General features: G+C 35.5%; 1 protein-coding gene across 16 annotated transcripts in view; it reads left to right on the forward strand.

The window, feature by feature from the left end:
- The window catches only part of WNK2 (WNK lysine deficient protein kinase 2), a 110,960-nt gene that overhangs the window by 25,903 nt on the left and 62,980 nt on the right, over positions 1-22,077 (forward strand). For all 16 annotated transcript variants that reach the window (XR_015695898.1, XM_087709072.1, XM_087709074.1 and 13 more), the window contains exons 3-8: positions 8,278-8,450; positions 9,388-9,608; positions 10,796-10,953; positions 15,300-15,388; positions 18,471-18,690; positions 20,002-20,290. Coding sequence is in view for 15 of the 16 variants with exons in the window: in XM_087709072.1 (XP_087565198.1) it covers positions 8,278-8,450; positions 9,388-9,608; positions 10,796-10,953; positions 15,300-15,388; positions 18,471-18,690; positions 20,002-20,290 (1,150 nt within the window). In the remaining variant the exon portion in view is untranslated. The remainder of the gene's footprint in view (positions 1-8,277; positions 8,451-9,387; positions 9,609-10,795; positions 10,954-15,299; positions 15,389-18,470; positions 18,691-20,001; positions 20,291-22,077) is intronic.

Here is a 22,077-nt window from a genome sequence, read left to right on the forward strand (position 1 = left end):
AAAACAATCTAACATGCAGCAAAACTAACAAAACAAAAAGGGCCATTGAACAAATAGTAAACATCAGTCCCAAGCCTGGAACCAAAGCCAAATTCTCAAAGCTCTCAAAAATTTTCATTTTGCTATTCCAGCAGGTTGGGGCTGCAACATTGAAGGAATGCTTCCTAGGTCCTACAAGATGGTAGTGTTTAACAGAGCAGGGGTGGGTTGCTGCCAGTTTTACTACTGGTTTGCAATGTGCGCACAGTGTGTGTGTGTGCACTGTTCAATGTAAATTGTTTTTTGCACATGAACAGAACAATTTACATTGAACTGCGCATGCGCAGTCACTAAAAACCAAAATGGTGATGGCCCGACGGCGGCGAGGGAACCGGTTCAGGGTCGTGGCAGGCCTGGGTCACTAACAGTTCTGTGATCCAGGCCTGAATTCCACTACCAGTTTGGCCGAACTGGGCCAAACCATGAGCAACCCACCTCTGTAACAGAGGAGATTTGGGGTGCGCCTACTCTGCTGGAATGTACTGGGTGGGCACAAACAGTTGGAGATGAGCAATTTCTCAGAGATATATGCCTTAAGCTATACAGTCGTCTTAGCTAATAACCAGGACTCAGAAGCCAAATGGCAACCACAGAAGGTTGGCTGGTATTTGTGATACATGGGCACACCAAGAAGTCCATTATTGTTCGCTCTTTTGAGCCAGCTGCAGCTTCTAACTGGTCTTAAAGGGCAGCCTCATGTAGAGCCCATTGCAATCATCCAATTGTGAGGTGCCAGGGCAAGAGTGACTATTTAAAGGTCTTCCTGATCATGAGATTGGCATACAGGATGAACCTATGCAAAGACGTCTTTGGCCACTGCTGTTATCTGCTCTTTCAGCAATAGCTGCAATCCAGACATTTTGTACCACTCTTATCTGAGGAAGTGCAACCCCATCCAAGACCAAAAATAGTATCGTCACCAATGCAGGGGCCAAAAAGCCACTGTCACTCTTTATCTTGTTGGGATTGAGCAGAAGACTGTTCTTCCTCATACTGGGCCTCCAAATACTAATACTAATGCTAATACATTGACAGTTTCACCTATAGTCCTATACTGCTTGAATTAGAGATCCAAAATTAGATAAATGTCTTGTAGATCTTTGCTACGTATATTATAATCATGTACTTTTGATTAATTATCCTTATGCAACATTAGGAAGTGTTGAAGTTCAGTGTTTATTCTAAACCTACTGGCTGGCTGGATTAGTTACAAAAAGCTTTCATTTATTTTGGTGGAAATTATATGGTGTCTCTCCCAGTGCCAAGATTCCATGACCCAGTAAAGATAAAGCTCAGGCTAAAAAAGAGCTAAAAAACGAGGCTGCCTTATAAGGAGAATGAAAAAACGCAGCTGTTTATGTAACATTTGTGTTTCTATCAAGGGACATCATGGAAGTTTTTCTCCCCTTTTTAGAACAGTCGAGTGCAATGAGTGTAGCATTAAAGCTATGCAGTGAAGAGAGACTAAATGGTGAAAAGAAAGGTTAATTTTTCTGGCATTTAGTAAATTACAGTTAGCAGAAAAAGTACATTTTAAGCCTTGGAAGAGCTGGGTGTTGCAGTGGATCTTAAAAATACTAGACTGCCTTAGAGAATTAAATTCCTTCACTTTTTTTTTTTTTTTTTGGCCACATTTGTATGACACTTCATTGAATGAATCTTATCATAAGACTAAACAAAATATACCCATCAACCCATACAGAAAACTGCAATAGCATTCTCGATTATTAACTGATTCACTGGTGGCAACAGTCCTATCCTTTTGCCTTACCAAGGACTTTTTGGAAAAACACTGCTTTTTAGAAACGATATAAAGAAGAATCCAATGTAATCTAAGTGGAGGGATACAAGGTTTTCAAAATCTAGGGGGCTGTGACCATGAAGGCTTGCTTTCAGACCTGAGTCCTTTGACGTCTTAGAGGGCAAATCCACAGCATCTTCTCTTGGCAGGCTGTACTGGGTGAACAGATTCTGCCTTGAGCAGGAAGTAATGAAGCTATTGAGGCTCAAAAACATGAGGGACTTTGCAGGCAATAAGTAGCTCCTTGAATTGAACCCAAAAGCTCTTCAGCAGCCAACACTGAGGTTATTCAATTAGCAGTTGGGTGGCTGCATTTTATACCAGCTGGAGCTTCCAAATCACCTTAAAGGATAACCTCATGTAGAGCAAATCCACACACAAGCTGATAAAGATATATGTCAGGTTCTTGGCAATTTGTTGAGTCGAAACTAATTCTTCAAGAATCTTTCTTAAAGAGATTTCAGAGAGAGAGATTACAAGAATTTCAGCAAGTGAATTATTTGCAATCTAGAAGCCATTTATCCCTTGAATCTTGAATCCCCTGAATCCCTTGAATCTTTATCAAGGAAAGAATGATCAGTTGTGATATCTAGAAAAAGGAGCTGACTGGTTTTTGTTCTTATCCCAATTGCGCAAATAGTTGCTGGTGCATGTTAGTTGTGGTGGACAAATTGGAAGTTTAGACTGGCATTTTTAAAACATGAAAATGGATGAATTCTGTGACCTTGATGGAGCTATTATCTTCTGTCCATTAAATTAGCAAGTGCATGCAAGTGCTTCAATGTGATTTATAAATGGATTTACCTCTCAGTCTGACTTCTATCAGTTGATTGGGAAGATTACTTAACAAATCCTATAATCCTGTTCTGGATGACATTCAGTGTATTTGAATGGATGATGTAATTGTGAAGGCATACAGATAGTCCTTCACTTAAAACCACAATAGGGACTGGGAAATTTGTTGTTAAATGGTTTGATCATTAAGTGAGTCATCATGTGACAATCTTTTTGCTGTGGTCATTAAGCAAGACATGAGATCGCCATTTGGGACCGCTTTTGTTTGTCAGAAGCTGCCTGGAAAGGTTCCAAAGGAAGATCACAAAACCCAAGGATGATGCAATACATTCCTGTTGTCAGGTGTGACCAAGTCATGATTCTGTAACTGTGGCGATGTCTCCAGTCATAAGTGCGAAGATAAGTCACTTTTGTCAGTGTGATTGTAATTTTGAATGGTTCCTAAATGAATGGTCATAAGTTGAGGACTACCTTTAGAGAAATAATAAAGACCCCTATGACCCATTGGGACATCCTTTTACAGAAAGGTAGTACAGTCTGATGTGGCCAGTATGAACATTAAATTTTATCAGACCATGTTTTCTTATTTACGCCAATGCTGGGTTGACCTGTGATCATCTAAGGAGAATAGATACCATTAATAGCAAAATAATTGTAGTGGCAAAGGAACTTTAATAATAAGTCAATATTTACTTAAACAGATGCCTACAGGTGGGCAAAAAAGCAGTGGCAGTGGGAGCAACTTCCAACTTTCTGCCCTTTTCTTCATTCACTTTGCTTGTAAGAAACTGATGGAGGGCCAAAAACCATGGTCATGTAATCATGGCGACACTGCCACAACTGCAAATAAAACGGGTCTGACTATCATGGAAATTTCAATTATACAGATGTAATGGATCCTGGATTTTGTATGCATTTTTTTAAGTTAGTGGATTTGAGTTACCTTGATTCAAAAAATGTTGTGGTATAATGCAGCATACTGAGGGTACAAACAGAAACACAGATAAAGACAAATGAGAATTTTAGATAACTCATGATCTGTTGGGTCATCCTCCCAGAGTTATTTCCTTACCTGAACAGAGAAACAGAGTAACTTAACACGTGAGCAAAAAAGTAGTGGGAGCAGAAACCACTTCCATTGCATTGCTGGTTTTTGTATTGACTTTGCTCGTGGCAGGGAACACCAGAAAGCACGATTGCATGATTTTGGTAGTGCTGCAGCAGCCACAACTTTGTGAATACAAATAGTGTGAAGAGCCTTGAAAATTAAATTACATGAAAGTAATGAATTTTGAACTTAAATTCTTTAAGTCCATGGATTGGAGGTGTACCTTGATTCCAAAATTTGGGGGGTAATTGAAGGTTACAAACAGATATGAAGGTTGTAACAGTGTATTACCAATGATCAATTGCTACCACTTACTCATATGCATTCTCCCTGACTCTCACCACACTACCCTCACACTCTTTAGTACTCCTCCTGCAATCTGCACCGCATCACCATGCAGCTTTCCCACCCACTCCCAACTCTCACAGTGCATCTTGTGTAACACTGTGTACTTTTGCCACAATCTTTCCCACCTTATGCACCCACTCTGCAGGCATCCTCTGCAATTCATACCTTACTATTTTGCCCTCTTGTCCCTGTGCACTCCTCATGCAGCTCTGTGCATCTTTCCTAATCCACACAATGCATCTTGTGCATTCCCTAGAGCTGTCATATATCCTCTCTGACATGCATGGTGCCTCCCATACACTCCTTCACTTGGTAGCAGCCATTTACAATATATAGCTTCATAGTAAAAGAATTAAAAATCTGGAAATCAGCCATTTCAAAACCAAAATTCAACAACAAATTTGCTAATAAAATCATGCCTGCCCACCCATATAAGACAATGAAAACCATAGAAGCCATTCACACAATGCCCAGTTAAATAATACAGATTTCATTGTCTTACAAAATACCAGTAAAATAGTACAAGGCACACTTCTTCTCCGGAGTGTTTCAAAATAGATGGGCCACTTTAGAGAAGACTGACTTGTGGTCTACATTTCCCTGATTTGACCTAGGGAGAAGAACATAAGACTTTCTCCATATATGCATATGGGCTGGGCAGATTCCATTTGGACAAGACTCAACTGTCAGAAGGTGTGCAGCAGTTTTATAGAAGGTGTTTTGGGCAAATGACACAGACTGTTCTCGAAAACTGAGTTCCAACAGATATTCTGGGTTAAAACTCAACGATAGTCATCAATTTGTCATAGATAATGGGAAAGCTGGCGTAAAATATTTTGAAGAATCCATGTTGGGGATACTGTCCTTGTTCTTGATGCTGCTGCCTTATTTTGTTCAGGGCCTTATTCAATATTTATCTTGAAAGATTTCCATTGAAAAAGAATGGATGGAATAATTTACAAACATCTTAATTTCTTCAGTGACTGGTTTATATGATCAACATTGTTAATTATAATTTTCCTTACCCCGAGTGTCAGCATTAAATTCTTTGGGATACATATATGAAATGCAACTATAATGTACCATAGGACCCATCTTTTCAAGCATTTGCTTCATCTGGCTGCATGATTTATGAACATCCGTTGAATTAGCAAAGGTTTTAGCTTGTGGTCATGCTGCCTTATTCTTTGTGGTTATTTTGGCTTGCTCTTTGTAGTGTATCTCTCGGGTATTAACCACAACTAGGTGGAGCTGTTTTATGTTACATAGAAGTTAAAATCTTAAGCCTCTCAAGTATGTGATGTGTTTTAGCCAACTTTTTAGTGTCATATTTACCCTTGGAGTGTTTGTGTACCCTTAATATGAACCTTAGCCAAGGGCACTGAGCCAGAATTGATATATACCTGCATGCTTTTTATGCTGGTGAATGAAAAGAAGAACCCTAATCACACAATTGAAACCACAATATGTGTACCACAATACACATAGCCCTCAACTTACAATCATTTATTTAAAGATTGTTTGAAGTTACAACTCACATTGAAAAAAGAGACTTATGGCCAATTTTTATACTTAATGACCTTTGCAGCATCCCCATGGTCGTGTGATCAAAACTTGGACACTTATCAACTGGCATGTATTATGACGTGAGCTCATGTGATCACCATTTGTAACCTTCCCAGCTGGCTTCTGACAAGCTAGATTCGTTTAATGACTGCATTATCCACTTAACAACTGCAGTGATTTGCAGAAGGTGTGTAGCAGAGAAGTGGCACAATGGTTAGAGTGCAGTACTGCAGGCTACTTCAGCTGACTGCTAGCTGCAATTCAGCAGTTCAAATCTCACCGGCTCAAGGTTGACTCAGCCTTCCATCCTTCTGAGGTGGCTGAGGAGGACCCAGATTGTTGGGGGCAATATTATGCTGACTCTGTAAACTGTTTAGAGAGGGCTGTTAAAACACTATGAAGCGGTATATAAGTCTAAGTGCTATTGCTATTAACAATTGTGGTAAAAACATTGTAAAATGGTGCAAAACACTGTTGCCATGCTTAGCAACAGAAATTTCAGACTCAATTATGGTCCTAAATCAAGGGATATTTGTAGATGGTTGTCACTTGTGAGAGAATTCCACAGCTACTTCAATAGTATGTCTTCGAAAAAGATTTCAACACATGGATAGATTCCAGAGGGTGATCCTTCAGTTAACCTGAAACTAAGTCACTGGTGTGATGGGCGGCATATAAATTAAATAAATAAATAAAAGTGTGTAGGTTTTAAATGTGTATTTATCTATTAGCATTACAGTGTTCTCAGCCAAGCAAGCCCACAGAGACTTACAATAATAACAAATATTTAATTATACTGTTCCCCAGAACATATATCTAATATCTTAGAACCATAAAACATTCTAACCATGTAAAACAAAACAATAATCTGACATTTAGTTTACATTTGAAGTGCACACTGGAATTTGACAACAACAATAAAAAGGGCCCGAAAGCAAACAAATGAAAAATACATTTGTTGGGTTGTTTTTTTTAATGTCACAGAACAGGCGAAGCGGATTATTTAGGGAAGGGATTCCATTATAACGTAGTCACCAACAAAAAAACTCCCAACCTTTGTCAGTTCAAAACAAGCTTCCCTTTAGAGAAGCATTTACAATGGGCTAAAATGCATTTTAGCGTTTGTGCTACTCCTTATGGAGGAAGAAATGTAGACTCAATCTTTTTAGGGACTTTGCTGTAAAAAAAAGGTAACACAAGACAGAGCATGTCTCGGTGGAGACATGCCAAGAAGAGTTTAGTTACCACATTTTGGAACCACTGCAATTTTTGAATCTCTTTCAAAAGCATCATATACACAGAATATTACAAAATAAAAGCAGCAGGTAACTAGCACATTGATCAGAGTAGTTGAATTGGTTTTATCCAGTAAATTATGTACAAGTAGAGCCAGATAAAGGTATTCACCCCTATGTAGACCTAAGTACTAAATGGTTAGATCTAAATGCTTATGGCCAGCATAGGTCAAACATAATCACCTGGTTCTTCAAGGGAAGAATCTCCCCATCTACATCAAAAAAGATTTCTTCCAGTTGCTCGATTCTCCTGTAAACATCAGTTTCAGTCCATTATGTCCAATCCAATCTGAGCCAAGCAGGAATCAATCATAGAGCCTAGCACATTAATGAACATAGGGATCAGAAGTAAACCGTTATCCTCATAGCTGTGATGCTGAACCTCACAACTTTATTATTCCTCTATGTAAATCCCACAGTCACTAAAACTGATTATGTTACCTAACTGGATGAAATATGTGCAAGCAAATAACCATGGTCAGAGCAACAAGGAATCCATGGATCTTAAGTGACTTTCCTAAAGACAGGCAGAATTAGGGGTTGTTATTACAGAAAATAGGTGTAACCTCAGAAAAGGCATATTTCCTAGGTACTATAAGATAGTAAGATTTCAAAGAAGGAACTTGGAGATGCCCCCCTATTGGATCAATTTGTGTGGGCAGATGTTCTTGGGAGAAAAAACAGTTCTTCAAGTAACCTGATCCCATGACATGTAAGGTTTTAAAGGTGATACACAGCATCTTGAAACTTATTCAGAAGCCTATTATAAACCAGTGCAGCTCGCTGGTTTCTAATAGGTAGTAATGATATTACATAGGCATTATGAGATGTGTCCATTAACTACCCATGCCTCTGCATCCTGGATCAAGTAAAACTTTTGGGTGGTCTTCAAGAGCAGCCCCCATATGGAGTGCACTGCAACAGACCAACAGAGATGATCTGTAGAGCTATGGTGAAAAAACTGCAAAAAAGAAAAAAAAATGGTATCTATAATGAAACTTAATGATATTATTCTGTTTTGTTTTTGTAATTTTGTAATTGTATTTGATATTTACCTAAAATATTTGCCATATTGAGTTATGGCTATGGCTTAGATCTAAAGATCCTACTTTATCAAAGATAATTCCATTTGCAAGGGAAATACATTTTATCGTTCATTTGAATTCTCTTGCACCCCTAAAATCAACATTAATATCATCTATGGAACAGGAAAAAAATTATGGACATCATTTTTATGGCCCTCTTCATGTGAGCTGCAGCAGCCCTTTTAATGTGGGATATATTCCCAGGCTGTCTTCTGACAAGAAATATTTTCTGAATTGCAGGATCGAAAGCTGACAAAAGCAGAACGGCAAAGATTTAAAGAAGAAGCAGAAATGTTGAAAGGTCTTCAGCACCCAAATATTGTTAGGTTTTATGATTTTTGGGAGTCATGTTTAAAAGGAAAAAAATGTATTGTGCTAGTAACAGAACTGATGACCTCCGGAACTCTGAAAACGTGAGTACTAGTTATGTCATGACATGGATAACTAATTAAGTAGAACATCTGTATAAACAAAGTTCTTGCTTAAATCCCTAACCCTGTTAAGAATGGAAATCTACCATCCTTCTCCCTGACTGTATTTCAAATTAAATCAATTTAATTTCAAAATTAAGTTTCATTTCTATTATATTCTCTATTGTTTTCTTCTGTGACTATCCAACGTTCTGCTTGTATTTTCTCTTCCTTTTACTTGGGTCATTTTGAACCTCTTGGTTAACCTTTTTCAAAATAGATGACATTATTAAGCTATAATCAAATAATCTTCCACCAATGAGAAGGAAGACAGTTGATTCAAATTAACATGTTTGAATAATTCATTTGAATCACCATGTTTTATTATCTTACTGATGATAAAATAACCTTTTTCAATATTTGTAAGAATTCACTATATGTTTTTTCCCACCTCATTAGAAATAATATTATTGCTTTAAGTTTCAAATATGAAGCACTGTTGCTGGTCAACTGTATGCCAATATACATACAGGATTGGAATTGGAATTGGAATTGGAATTGATTTTATTTGTAGGCCGCCCTTTTCCCTGAGGATCAGTGAACATATAGAGTTTTGCATAAACAAAGATCTCCATAGAATTGTAATTCATAGCTTTTAGCACATTCGGATTTAGGTGAATGTATTTATAATTTACTTTCCAAACTATCCTCCTTTTAAATTAGGACTGTATTTGACTGTACTTGGCTGAAGGCTGACTCGGATAAGTCTAATTGCAAGAGGTAGATTGCTTACAAAGTATTCAAACTGACCTGAGAAGTGTCATGAATGTTTCAGGGCCTCGTTGCCCTGCAGAAAGGCAGATATTGTCCACAAGAAGAATCTCAATGCTTCTGTTTTTCTCTAAAATAATTTTATTCCATCTCACATGTTTTTTTTTAGCTATTTGAAGAGATTTAAAGTGATGAAACCAAAAGTTCTTCGTAGCTGGTGTCGGCAAATCCTAAAAGGTCTTCTTTTTCTGCACACTCGAACACCACCAATTATTCATAGAGATTTAAAATGTGACAATATTTTTATAACCGGGCCAACTGGATCTGTGAAGATAGGAGATTTGGGTCTGGCAACACTTAAGAGAACTTCATTTGCCAAAAGTGTCATAGGTAAGCATGACATGACATAAAAACAGAATTGGAAGGGACCTTGGAAGTTTTCTAGTCCAACCCTCTGTTCAAACAGAAAGCACTACACCATTTCAGACAAATGGCTGTCCCGTCTCTTCTTAAAAATCTCCATATTTCATTTATCTCATCTCTCTTCATTGAAAATGGATGAATAGTATAGACCCTCAAAACAATCAACCCATATTTTGTTTTCACTGCTATATCAATGCTAAATTATTCCCTCATATATTCTTCCAAAATTAGTAACATTTCAACAATGTTATTTTTTCTTAATCAGTAATTTATAATGTATTGACTATTCTATACATATGAACATGAATTATAATTTACTTTTGTTTAGAAGCTTATGCTTATAGTGGATGTAATGTATAAATAAATAAACTTAACAAGCAGTAATCTTATACAAATAAAATCATTATTAGAATGATTTTATAATTATAGAATAGAATTATTATTCCCCCCCCTGCTTTCCTCTTTTTCAAGATCATGTGTCACATGATCAAAATCAAGACAAGGCAAAGTCTGCATTCATACCATTTTGAATTCTGACATCCAATTTTTTTATGGAAATCTGTAGCTCAGGGATTTGCCACAAAGCATAAAAAGAAGTAGGGCATCTATTGACAAGACAGCTGTTAACTTTCAAACTTGGATTAAAAGTTTAGAAATCTCTCTTGAGATTTCAAACATAAGACTTAGGCATTCTTATATTAGATCAAACAAGATATTCAGTGAAATCAACTTCACAGGATATTTTATGAACTTTTCAAATTCCAGATTGTTTTTAAAAAAACATGGGCTTTCCTATGTCATTGCAGAAAATTATGCAATGAGTGTCTAGGATCTGAAAATATTTTGAATTCTTAGTCTAATTTTTATTGGGCTTCAAAGTATTATTTGAATTAATATTGTCTGGGAGGGGAGGCACAAAATTGTAGAAAACTGTCTTTCTGTGAGTTGAACATTTCTGCATATAGAACGATGCCTTTGGGTTTAACCTAATATTTCATTTAACTGTCTGTCTTACTAATTTCAATTTAAAATATGGAAGTTTCTTTGAGTTTTACATTCATGCATAAAATGTTATTCTTTAAATGTACTTTTCTCTGGTTGATGCTCTATGTACAAGTATATTTTCTAAGACGAATTTCTTTTGTTCTGTTCAGGTACTCCAGAATTTATGGCCCCAGAAATGTATGAAGAACACTATGATGAATCAGTGGATGTATATGCTTTTGGAATGTGTATGTTGGAAATGGCTACCTCAGAATATCCATATTCAGAATGCCAGAATGCTGCTCAAATATATAGGAAAGTAACCTCTGTAAGTAATATTTTAATATAATCATTTTGCTCTTTCATTTACACTGTTTTCCTTATTTTAACATTGTAAGCACTATTATACTATTATATAACATACTATATAATTTTAATAAAAAGTATTGTTGAAATAATTCTTCTAATGAAATGTTTTGTTACTTGTTTCAGTGTTAATTTATAAAAACTCTACCTGCAAATTGTTTCTGCTTCCTTTTTAATATTTATTTTTCCATATTTTTAAATTTCCAAACTCCATAATAACATTTTGAACAGTGAAGAGTGTGGCACTTTATCAAATACAAGCTGATTATATAATATATATTTTTTTTTGGGGGGGGGGGAGGAAACATTTTAGGCACCAATTTTATTTCTTGAGAGTATAGAACTCTGACATTTTCAAAAAATAAGGTGACACCCTGGGATATACCCAATATGATATAAAGAGAGCAATTCCTTAGTTTGTCACTAGAAGATTGTGTACATATATGATTTGTATCTGTTTTATATTATAGTTTCTTATACTTTTGGAAGCTTGCTTGCACTGTATACTTACAATGGTTAATGGATATGTTTATATGTATTTATTTATTTTTATAATACCTTTATTATTTTTATAAAAAAGGTACAAGCATACCTAATGCTTCCTCCTATTTTCCCCATAACAACACCGCTGTGAGGTGAGTTGGGCTGAGAGAGGGAGAGAGAGAGAGAGAGAGAGAGGTTACTATGTGCTTCTGTATATGTACACAGATCTTTTTACTTTGTTTTTAGGTGGGGGGGGAGAAATATTGGAACTAAACTGTACTGTCAGGTCAAACATGAATTGTGGGACCTGTCTATTTTTCAATTGGTGGAAAACTGAAACTTATATGAACACAGATTCATACACTATTTAAAGTACAAGCTCTTACAGCCCAGTTCTTTGTTTTGATATGTGCCAAGGTTACATTTGTCACGGATTGCATATTTATTGTGTCATTTGTTTTTGAATGTTGACATAGCAAAATGCATGAGAAAGCTTCTTTCAGAGGCTGGTTGGAACAAAAAATGGCCTCAGTGGAAAGGGTTCAGGACTCCTAAACTTTGTAATATGCAATTATAGCTATTTGTTGCTTTTCCATTTAGAAAAGGACATCAGGAAACCATCATAGATATCCTCCCACAAACACTTAATTGGATCTTTTACCTTACCTGCATCTGAAATAGAGTGATAATAATATTGCCAATCTAATGTAAGGATTACCGAAGAAATGGATTATTAATCCATTCAGACAGAAATGCATTCAGTCAGAAATGCATTCAGTAGAGTTCACAGAAGGAGTAAAAAAATGTCAAGATGCGTCTAAACCGAGCACAAGGTGTTGTGCTCATTGTTGGCATTTATACTTTTTGAGACCGTTCCCCTCTTCCCCAAAATGCTGTTATTTATTTGCTGCAGTAGGACAGAGTCCGCTTCTCTCTAAAATCAGACACAACCTCAACATTACTTTACAAATTTGTTGAGGATATTATGGAGACAAGCTACAGAACAAGGAGAAAAAGTTGCTTTGTATGTCCCTTAGAAAAAAATTGGCTGTTGTCCTTATATTGTAGGAAGAATGCATTACGAACATTCCAATTATTCTATTTCTCTTTCAACAAAGCCTTTGTCTATAGTGGTACATTTTGTTAATATTTTTTTTGTTATGTTTGTGCCTGATTCTTATTTAATATCCTTCATAAGTAGCCTAGAATGGAACTCTTTCATTAAATGATTCAATGTCCAGGAAACAAATAAGCTTTCCAAGTATAAAATCACTATCCTATGCCTGTCCTTTCATGCAGTAAACTCTTAATCCTAAATTCACTGGGTTTTTTTTTTTTGGAAAGTACTATTATTTTATAAAGCATCATGTGATATGGTACATATTTTCCAAGCTTGATTATTAGAACTGTTCATGCAGATATATGCTTTGCTTTCCTACAAGGTTAGTGGGGGAAAGATACAAAACCCCAGCTGACCAATCATGTTATGTAAGCACAGTTTGCATCAACTATTATGTAAGAAATTGTGTTAAATCACAATTTAATTTACATCATTCATTTATATTACTATATTTACTTTAAAAAGTTAATCAAGGACAGACTAAGAAGATTGGTATAGAGAGTTCAGAATGATGACGTTTTCGGGGAGAATTTAACCTGACTAAGAATAAAATTATAAATTAGTCATAAATTAATTCATATGCCTTCTAAAGCTCAATATAAGAGCCATATAAATCAGGAGACTATGTGTTCTAGTCACACCGTGGACACAAAGTCAGCTGGGTGACCTTGGGCCGCTTACTTTTCTCAACCCTAGAAAAGCGACAATGGCAAAGTACTTTTGAAAAATCTTGCTAAGAAAACGGCAAGGATTTGTCCAGGCAGCTTCTGAGAATCGGACAGAATTGAACAGAAGAAAATAAAAGAGCTTGATATAGGTGTCTTATTGAGGGGGTTAAGAAATTATAACCATACTGATTAAAAAGTAAATATTTTTCTTTCCTATTATAGCAACAGGTAGGACTCAAAACTTCCTCCAGAACTGTGACCTTAATTGTCATTTTTAGTGATCTCCTATTACATCTAATTGGCCAGTTTCTTTATGATATTTGCTCAAATGTAGTTGTCTGTTGCCATAAATATATCAGTGGAAGAAACCCTAAAGAGTCAAATGCTAATGTCTACCTTCTAGCTTCTCTAGGCAGCTTTATTAGTTTATCTAAAACAAATACATCTTCCCACAGTTATTTGTGTAGCATGGATTACTTTTTTCTGATTAATACTTTATTAATTTTTTTTCATTGGTCCTCAGGTTAAAATGGTGCCATAGTTCTTAGATTATTATTTTTTAAAATCAAGATGCACCTGGCTGAAATCATAATGAATTGTTCCTCTTTGGTAAAATAAGATATATTTAACCTAAAATGGTACAGACAATCTTTTTGGCAACTATTTCAGTCTTTAAACCCATGCTTTTTCTGCAATTTATTTCCATGCCTGAATCATTCATACCTAATGGCATTTTGTGGTACGTATAGATGAGAACATTTTAAGAGTAGATGATCCCAACTCAAATGCCTCAAATAGACCTTGAATAGCAGTCACCTCCATGCCCACCTCCATGATTGCCATAGACTTGCTGCATGAAAGTGAATGAAAACTCTTTGAATTCTAAATGCCAATCTCTTCAAGAGGCATTATTTTATTTTTATTTACAGCATTTATGAGACAGTGTTATCTAGATGATGAAATGCTTAAAATACATGTTAGTAATCCATTTTGATAATTAAAATAAGACCCAATCTTAAGTACTATTAAGTACTATTAAGACCCAACCGTAAAAGTACTATTAATTACAAGATATGTTTCAGAAGGTAAGTATTTGCATATTACTGTCATGAAAATTATATGAAAATATCCATAGATTCACCCAGAGTTGAGCTCCAGTGAAAGAATCAAATGGATGTCTTAAGCCTGTGCCAGGCATAAGGTATTCACTTCCTTTCTTAAAATATCCCAATAACATAAAAAGGGATGAAAAATAATTATACTTATTAAAATTATTCCAGGGAAATGTTTAAAAATAGAATAAAGCTTTCTATTTCAATTACTTTGCCTCACTAGAAAAAGATTCTTTTTCCATATTCAACATATATAAAATGTTGCCTTAAATATCTTATTTCTTTTGGGGATTTTAAATTTGCTATTGAGAATCCTTAAAGCTCACATCTTCTAAACTGTCAGCAGGTGAAAATCTTTTTCTAAGACATTCACAAACTTCAATGAGGTCTACTCTGAAAAGAAAACTTGGTCACCTTACAGAGTAACTGTTTCCTTTTTTTGCAGAATTGATACCTGTAAGGATTAACTTTAAATTTGGGGCAAAAACATAAGAGACACTAAATTATTTTACAATATCTATTCCTTAATTTAAAGTGGACTGTATACTGGAACAGTATCAAAACATTATAAAAATCTATTAGGAAAGCTGCTGTAAATCCTGGAAAGTTGAGGTACAATTAAAATAAACAAATAGTTAATTAATAATTTATTTAAACAAAACTTTAAGAAAAACCCATTCCTTGACATTGATCTTTCTGGAGCAGAATCCCAAATAGAAGCCTAGGATAGTTCAATTCTTCCCTCTCAAGGCCTTTAATATTAAAATTCATAATAAAAGTTAATACTGACTTTAGCGTCATTGCTGCATATATAATGGTCTATTGTATATTAGGTTACATAAGAGTCCTAATTTAAACTGAAACTGTGTAGATCTAGAATGAAAATGCCAGAGAAACTTAATTGTGTTTATTTTTCCTCATGCAGGGTGTCAAACCAGCAAGTTTTGATAAAGTTACTGATCCTGAAATTAAGGAGATAATTGGAGAGTGTATTTGCAAAAATAAAGAAGAGAGGTTTGTTTCAAATAGTAAATTTATGTTGTTTGTGAAACAGGTCATAATCCTGAGCACATTTCAAAGTAATTTCTTGGGATGGAGGCAGAAAACTGACAAGAGCTGGCCAGTACCATTTTAAATTGATAGACCTACTATAATCTAATCACGTAGATCTCTTAGGATAGTTACTAGCTAGACAGAAATTAATATGGTTATTATGGGGAGATGAATCAGTGCCCATTTGAAATCTGGTTAGTGTGATTATATCAGGAGTGGTATTCAGCAGGTTTTGACCAGTTATGGAGAACCGGTAGCGGACATTTTGAGTAGTTCAGAGAACCAGTAAATACCACCTCTGACTGGCTTCATCCCTGTCTTCATCCCTGTCTATTCTGTGCCATCAGAGTCCCAGCTGATGGGGAGGGAATGAAGATTTTGCAGTAACCTTCCTCTGGAGTGGGGTGGGAATGGAGATTTTACAGTATCCTTCCCCCGCAACGCCCACCAAGTCACACCCACAGAATCAGTAGTAAAAAAAAATTTGAATCCCATCACTGGACTATATTCCTGTGAATTTTGAGGACTTGTCAGCAAATTTCATTTTCAGTCAGAATGTTCTTCTGGACTGTCTATCAATAAACAGAGCAGTATGAGACTTTCTTCAAGTACTCATTTTATATTTTTATTCTTATTTATAACCTTTATACAGTGCCCACCTCACCTGAAATCTGGGCAATTTACAAATAAAAGCCATATAGACATATAAAAAGAGACATAGTTAGAAACAAAGTTTAAAAAAACACAATTAAAATAAAGATTAAAAGGTTATAAAAAAGGCAAGGGGGCATCCTCAATCCACCAGCCATCCCCATAGTTGCATACCACTCTTGGACTCCCATGCCAGTTGGCAGAACCAGGTCTTGACCCTTCCTGAACGCCAGAAGGATGGTACTTTACCTCACTTCTGGGAGCAAGATGTTCTATAGGCAGAGGCAACAGTAAAGAAGACTCTCATCCTAGACCCTGCCAATCAAAATTCTTTAATCAATGGGTTCTACAACAACCCACTCTGACTGGGCGGGATAGTATGGTTCTTCAGATAACCAGGTCGACACCATGAAACACTTTAAAATTTTTTTAAAGACTTTAAAAATCAACACTTGAATTTGACTAGACAATAAACTGGCATCCAATGCAGCTCACATAGTAGAAGTGTTACATGTTCTGTCTTAATCGTTCTACAGGTTTTAAACCTTATATTTATATATTTAATTAAACATAATGTACAAAGAAAAAATACGAAGAAAAAAATCCATAAAATTACCCATATTTTTCGGAGTATAAAACGCACCTTTTTCCCTCAAAAAAGAGGCTGAAAATCTGGGTGTGTCTTATACACTGAATACAGCATTTTTTTTTGCCTCCTGAAACCCCGCCCCCTTCACCAAAATGGCCATGCATAGCCTTTAGGAGGCTTTCAGAGTGCTCCTGGGGGCTGGGGAGGGCAGAAATGAATGAAAAACAAACAGGCTGTTTTTTTGCTCAATTGTGCCCCTCCAGCCCAGGAGCACTCTATAAGCCTCCAAAAGACTATGCATGCCCCTTTTTTGTAAAAAAAAAAAAAAAAAGGCCCATTTTCAGGTGGTCTGCAGAGTGCAAAACCTTTTTTTTTAATTTGCCTCTTCAAAATCTTGGTGTGTCTTATACTCTGAAAAATATGGTGTTTATATATATGTGGGTTTTCTTTCAGGTATACCTCTGTACAAAGTTTTACACAACAGATTCAATAAAAGAAGCTTAATCACAGAGGCAGATCATTCAGACAGTTGAAACTGATATCATTATGTTGGTGATATCCAGCTTTATTATTTTCCATCAGATTTCAGAGACGTTATAGGAATCCTAAATCAATACTTAGGATTTGTAAAAGATTAGATGAGGACTAGCAAGTGAAAGCTGAGAGCGTATTGACTAAGGGATTGCCTAGTCAAATAAAAATATTGCATTACTGCCAGATTTGTACGGAGTGTAACATTTTAATAGTCAGCCTGACAACTTGATTTGACTTTCACCTAAATGTTAGGTAATAGCTGCAGCTAGGAGTACACCATCCCGCTGCACACATTCCTAGAGAAAGCAGATCAGCCAGCAGTGGTGCATGGTTTAGTTATTTTTCATTTGGATTTTAGAAAGATTTACATCTTTTTTTAAAAAAATACTACAAACTACATCTAATTGGTTTTTTGCTTGTTTTAATTGGTTAGTTTTGTAGGTTAGTTTTCTAGCAATCTGGATTTTTAATACATTTACTACCCATTCCTGCTATCAGGTCTAGTTATGTTGGCTGCATTCAGGCTTCCTTAATGAAGTTCATATGCAATACTACATCTGAATTATGCAAATTCGTGGCTCATCATAAGTGAACCTCATTCTAATGTAAACAGATCCAATACCAACATTGATTGCTAGATAGTTAACATGCAAGGAATGCTATGCTAAAAGATAGTTTCAGCATAGTTTATCTATGTCCATTGTTGGGTAGAACCAATAAAAAAGAAATGTATGGTACATAGAAGTATATTAAGGAGAAAAAAACGTGAGGGGGAAAGTATGTAAAAAGTATAAATTGGGTCTGATACGTTTCAGATGAACATATCTTTTTCAAGAACATTGTACAAAACAAACACAGAAACTTGAAAAAAAGGTATAGTAAGTGCTTTAACTCTGTTAGCCACAAGTGGCAAATGGGCAGCCATTGAAATTGAAATAAAAGAAACTAATCAACAATTGGTGTGATGTGTATTATACCACATATTTGGCCGTCACTTCTAGAAACACTTGCTATTTTGCTACTGTAATTTAAAAACCTTTATGTTAAATATTATAGATATTGAAAGCAAATTTTGAGTTGTTCTTTCATTAAACTTAGAAAGACATAAGGTGTCAAGGAAGTTCTAATAAATATACTCTTAATATATATATGTGTGTAACATATGTGTGTTTTATCAACAGTAATATTGAAATAATGCACAGCTAATTGGTCCTTAAAAGAGTAGAGGAGAAAAATGGACTTAACATCTGTGGTGTTCTTTGTTCCCAGATATGAAATTAAAGATTTATTAAGCCATGCCTTCTTTGCTGAGGATACTGGGGTGAGAGTGGAGCTTGCAGAAGAAGACGATGGTAGTAAATCCTCTATTGCCTTAAGACTTTGGGTAGAAGATGCTAAGAAATTGAAAGGGAAGTCCAAAGATAATGGAGCCATTGAGTTTACTTTTGAACTGGAGAAAGAAACTCCTGATGATGTTGCACAAGAAATGGTAAAATAAACTTCTCTTGACACTCTCTTTTTCCTTCCTTCCTTCCTTCCTCCCTTCCTCCTCCTCCTCCTCCTCCTCTTCCTCTTCCTCTTCTTCTTCTTCTTCTTTTCTTTCTCTGTCTATGTGTATGTGTATGTAATGTAAATTTCAAATGACATCAGAGGCAAACCTGGAAAAGTAAATTTGATTCAAAAGATACAGCACAAATTATCTTCAAAAGCCATAATTGGATCCACAGAAATGAAGTACAGTAATTTAAGTTACGAATCTTGCTTATATGTAATTTTATATTTAATTTCCTCAACATCAAAACACATTCTTTCAGAAGCTGATAAAATTTTGATTGGCACTCGTTAGGTAAGAATCTGGAGTAGAATTTAAACCATTTTTCTTTCTTTGTGCAGTAAAATAAGTTACAGTATATACCATATATTTATGGCCTGGTTGCAATCTCCTCACGGCCCACAGTTTGGGGGGCCCTGCTTTACAGAAATTTCTGGGCAGTTTACAGAGTCAGCATATTTTCCCCAACAATCTGGATCCTCATTTTACCTTGGAAGGGTGGAAAGCTAAGTCAACCTTGAGCTGGTCAGGATCATACTCCAGACTGTGGGCAGAATTAGTTTGCAATATAGTATTGCGTTGCAACCACTGTACCAGGGTATTTGGATGCACTGCCTATTATTTTGAAAAACTGCATTTATATGCTTGAACTATACTATAGGAGCTTCTTCCTGAAAAATTGTTTCTGTTTCAAATTGCATTGCAAATGGGAAATTTCTTACTTGGTTTATTCATGAAGCAGACAATGAGATTATATGATTTTGATGCCAACTATGACTGGTTTTAATTGTTCCTAAAAATGCCCCCCTCCCTTTCACCATCTGTTACATTTGGACTAAAACAAATATCCCCACTTACTTTACATAAAGTTCTAGGAATATTTAAATTATAATAGCTCCAACAGTGATATAGATAACTATTCATAGCGAATGGTGACTAATAAAAATATTTATGACAATTGATCATAGTTTTGCAATTGCTTCTCTGCTTTATAAAAAAAATGTTTCAGATACAACTTGTACTCTTCTTGAAAATAATTTTATCAATGAAAACCTTGGAGTTCTGTCTACTATATTTAATTTAAGCAGTACTTCTGCAAACTAATCAGCCACACACATACAAAACCTCAGACTGGTGATTTAGAATCTGTAACTCTCTACTCAGTTACTAAAAGTGGATATGGAGTGGGTGTAACAATGTAAAACACAATCACAATATGGATTTATTCTTGAAAATCTTTTATTTCAGGTTGATGCCGGATTCTTTCATGAAAGTGATGTCAAAATAATTGCAAAATCAATACGTGACAGAGTAGCCTTAATACAATGGAGAAGAGAGAGGATTTGCCCTGTGTTGCATTCAGAAGATCATCGGGATCCTGAGAGCTTAGAAAAAACGAAGGCCACACAAGCACAACCACTTCTGATTATACACACTTCTCATGCTGGTCAACAGATTCCATCAGAACCAGACGAGCCTGAAGTGGACCAGCATCTTTCTCAACAAAATCTGCCCACAAGCATCACTTCACTTGCATGTAAGTCTAGTATCTGTTCTGTGTTGGTATATAAGGATATACCACAAATACACTGATGCTCAGAATGGATGTCATTGGCCATGTTTATACACTGCAGTAAGCCAAAACTCTTCAGGATTCTGGTTTAACAGGAATAGGTATGTTAATACAGAGTCTTTAATAGCTCCTGCTCCATCTGGCTGATGGGGATAATTATCAAACATGAAGTATTTAATACATAATTTGCTTAATAAGTTATCTGAATTAGCACCTCTGTTTTTGTTGGCTTAACCAGTTGGAACTTAATATGCATAAGCTTCTTCCTACTATGCTAAAATTCTATAGAATTTTAACTCTGATGGACTGATGCAGCCAGGCAGTAGTGGGTTGCAGGCGGTACACCCCGTATCGGTTGGAACGGAATCCAGAACCCACCACTGCAGCCAGGGCTTTGGTTGCATGGATACGAACAAATAAATATATGCTAAATATATTTACTAAATATATACAAGAACAATAAATATATCCTAAATATATAAACGAACAATAAATATTTACTAAGAAATCAATAAACAGTTTGTGTTACTATGATTAGGATTGTACCTAATTGAATTTGTGTCATTCAACAATTTTAAAGTAGGGGGAAAAGTCATTGGAAGGAAGTAAATTTCCCTGCGATTTAAGAGGAGATGTTACCTTGCCAGGTCACAAGTAAAGGCTCCCCTCCCTTCTTTTTTATAGTAACCATGTTGCCTCCAGGTGATCATACCATTGCTAGAAATGGAAAGACAGAGGATGTGTCTTTCTGACAGAGGACCATTTTCTGACATGTTAATATAGCCAACTCTTTAAACTGTATTCAATTTTCCTTCTAAAACAAGCTAATTATGCTCATATGTTCAATGTGTATGGAAATTTGCCAATACGTATTTTGACAGAGGAAATACTGTTCTAGGTTTAGTCAAGATTACAATTACAATTTTCTTACGCTGTGTTAGTAAAAATATTTAAAGACTCTGGGGCTGCTGCTTGAAGACCTATATACATTATATTTTAATTGCATTAGATAAAAATTAAAGTCTCTTTTATAGTGCAGAAATGTTTTAAAAATAATCTTTTTTTCTGAGTTTCTACTCTCAATTGGTTCTTTCAGGACTGTAAATTTTCGGTATCATATGTTGTTCCAATTATTGCACAATGTTTTTAAGTCTAAAAGCCCTATAAATAATTTCCTTGATGCTGCTGGTGATATTCAAATACAGCAGAAATGTACATAAATAATTTAGCATCTGTGTACAACAGATGATAACAGAATCCAAGTTTGGCTTCCAACTGCTGCTTCAGCTTTGTAGAGTTGTCTTCATTTTTGTGGTTAGATGATTCCTATAATTAGATTATATTTTCCTATTCTATAAACATCTCTACATTATTAAGTATCCAACTCTCTCCCCCTCCCACCATAAACTTAGATGAGTAAAATTGAAAGGCGTTATTGTTTTCTAAATTTGGAAAGATGATTAAGTAGACATGGGTGAAATTTTCATCAGTGAAAGATTGATTGAAAAACCCAGAAATGTGGCTTCCAAAGACAAATGAAATGAATTTTCCCAAAACGTAACCCATGCACAACATATTTTTAATATTCTTAAATAATAGTAGGAAGCAGTGCTTTATACTTTTTACATCATTTGTTGCTGTATAGAAACAGGTAAAACAATGTTCAAATTATTTTATTTGGTATAATATGGAGTGTACACATCATTTAACCTTACTTACAAATTTTTTTTTAAAGTTCATTTATATACTTT

This window comes from Thamnophis sirtalis, unplaced genomic scaffold (assembly GCF_051295495.1).
Source record: "Thamnophis sirtalis isolate CommonGarterSnake01/CBP01778 unplaced genomic scaffold, rThaSir2_p1.2 scaffold_3, whole genome shotgun sequence".
In the NCBI taxonomy this organism is placed as follows: Eukaryota; Metazoa; Chordata; class Lepidosauria; order Squamata; family Natricidae; genus Thamnophis; species Thamnophis sirtalis.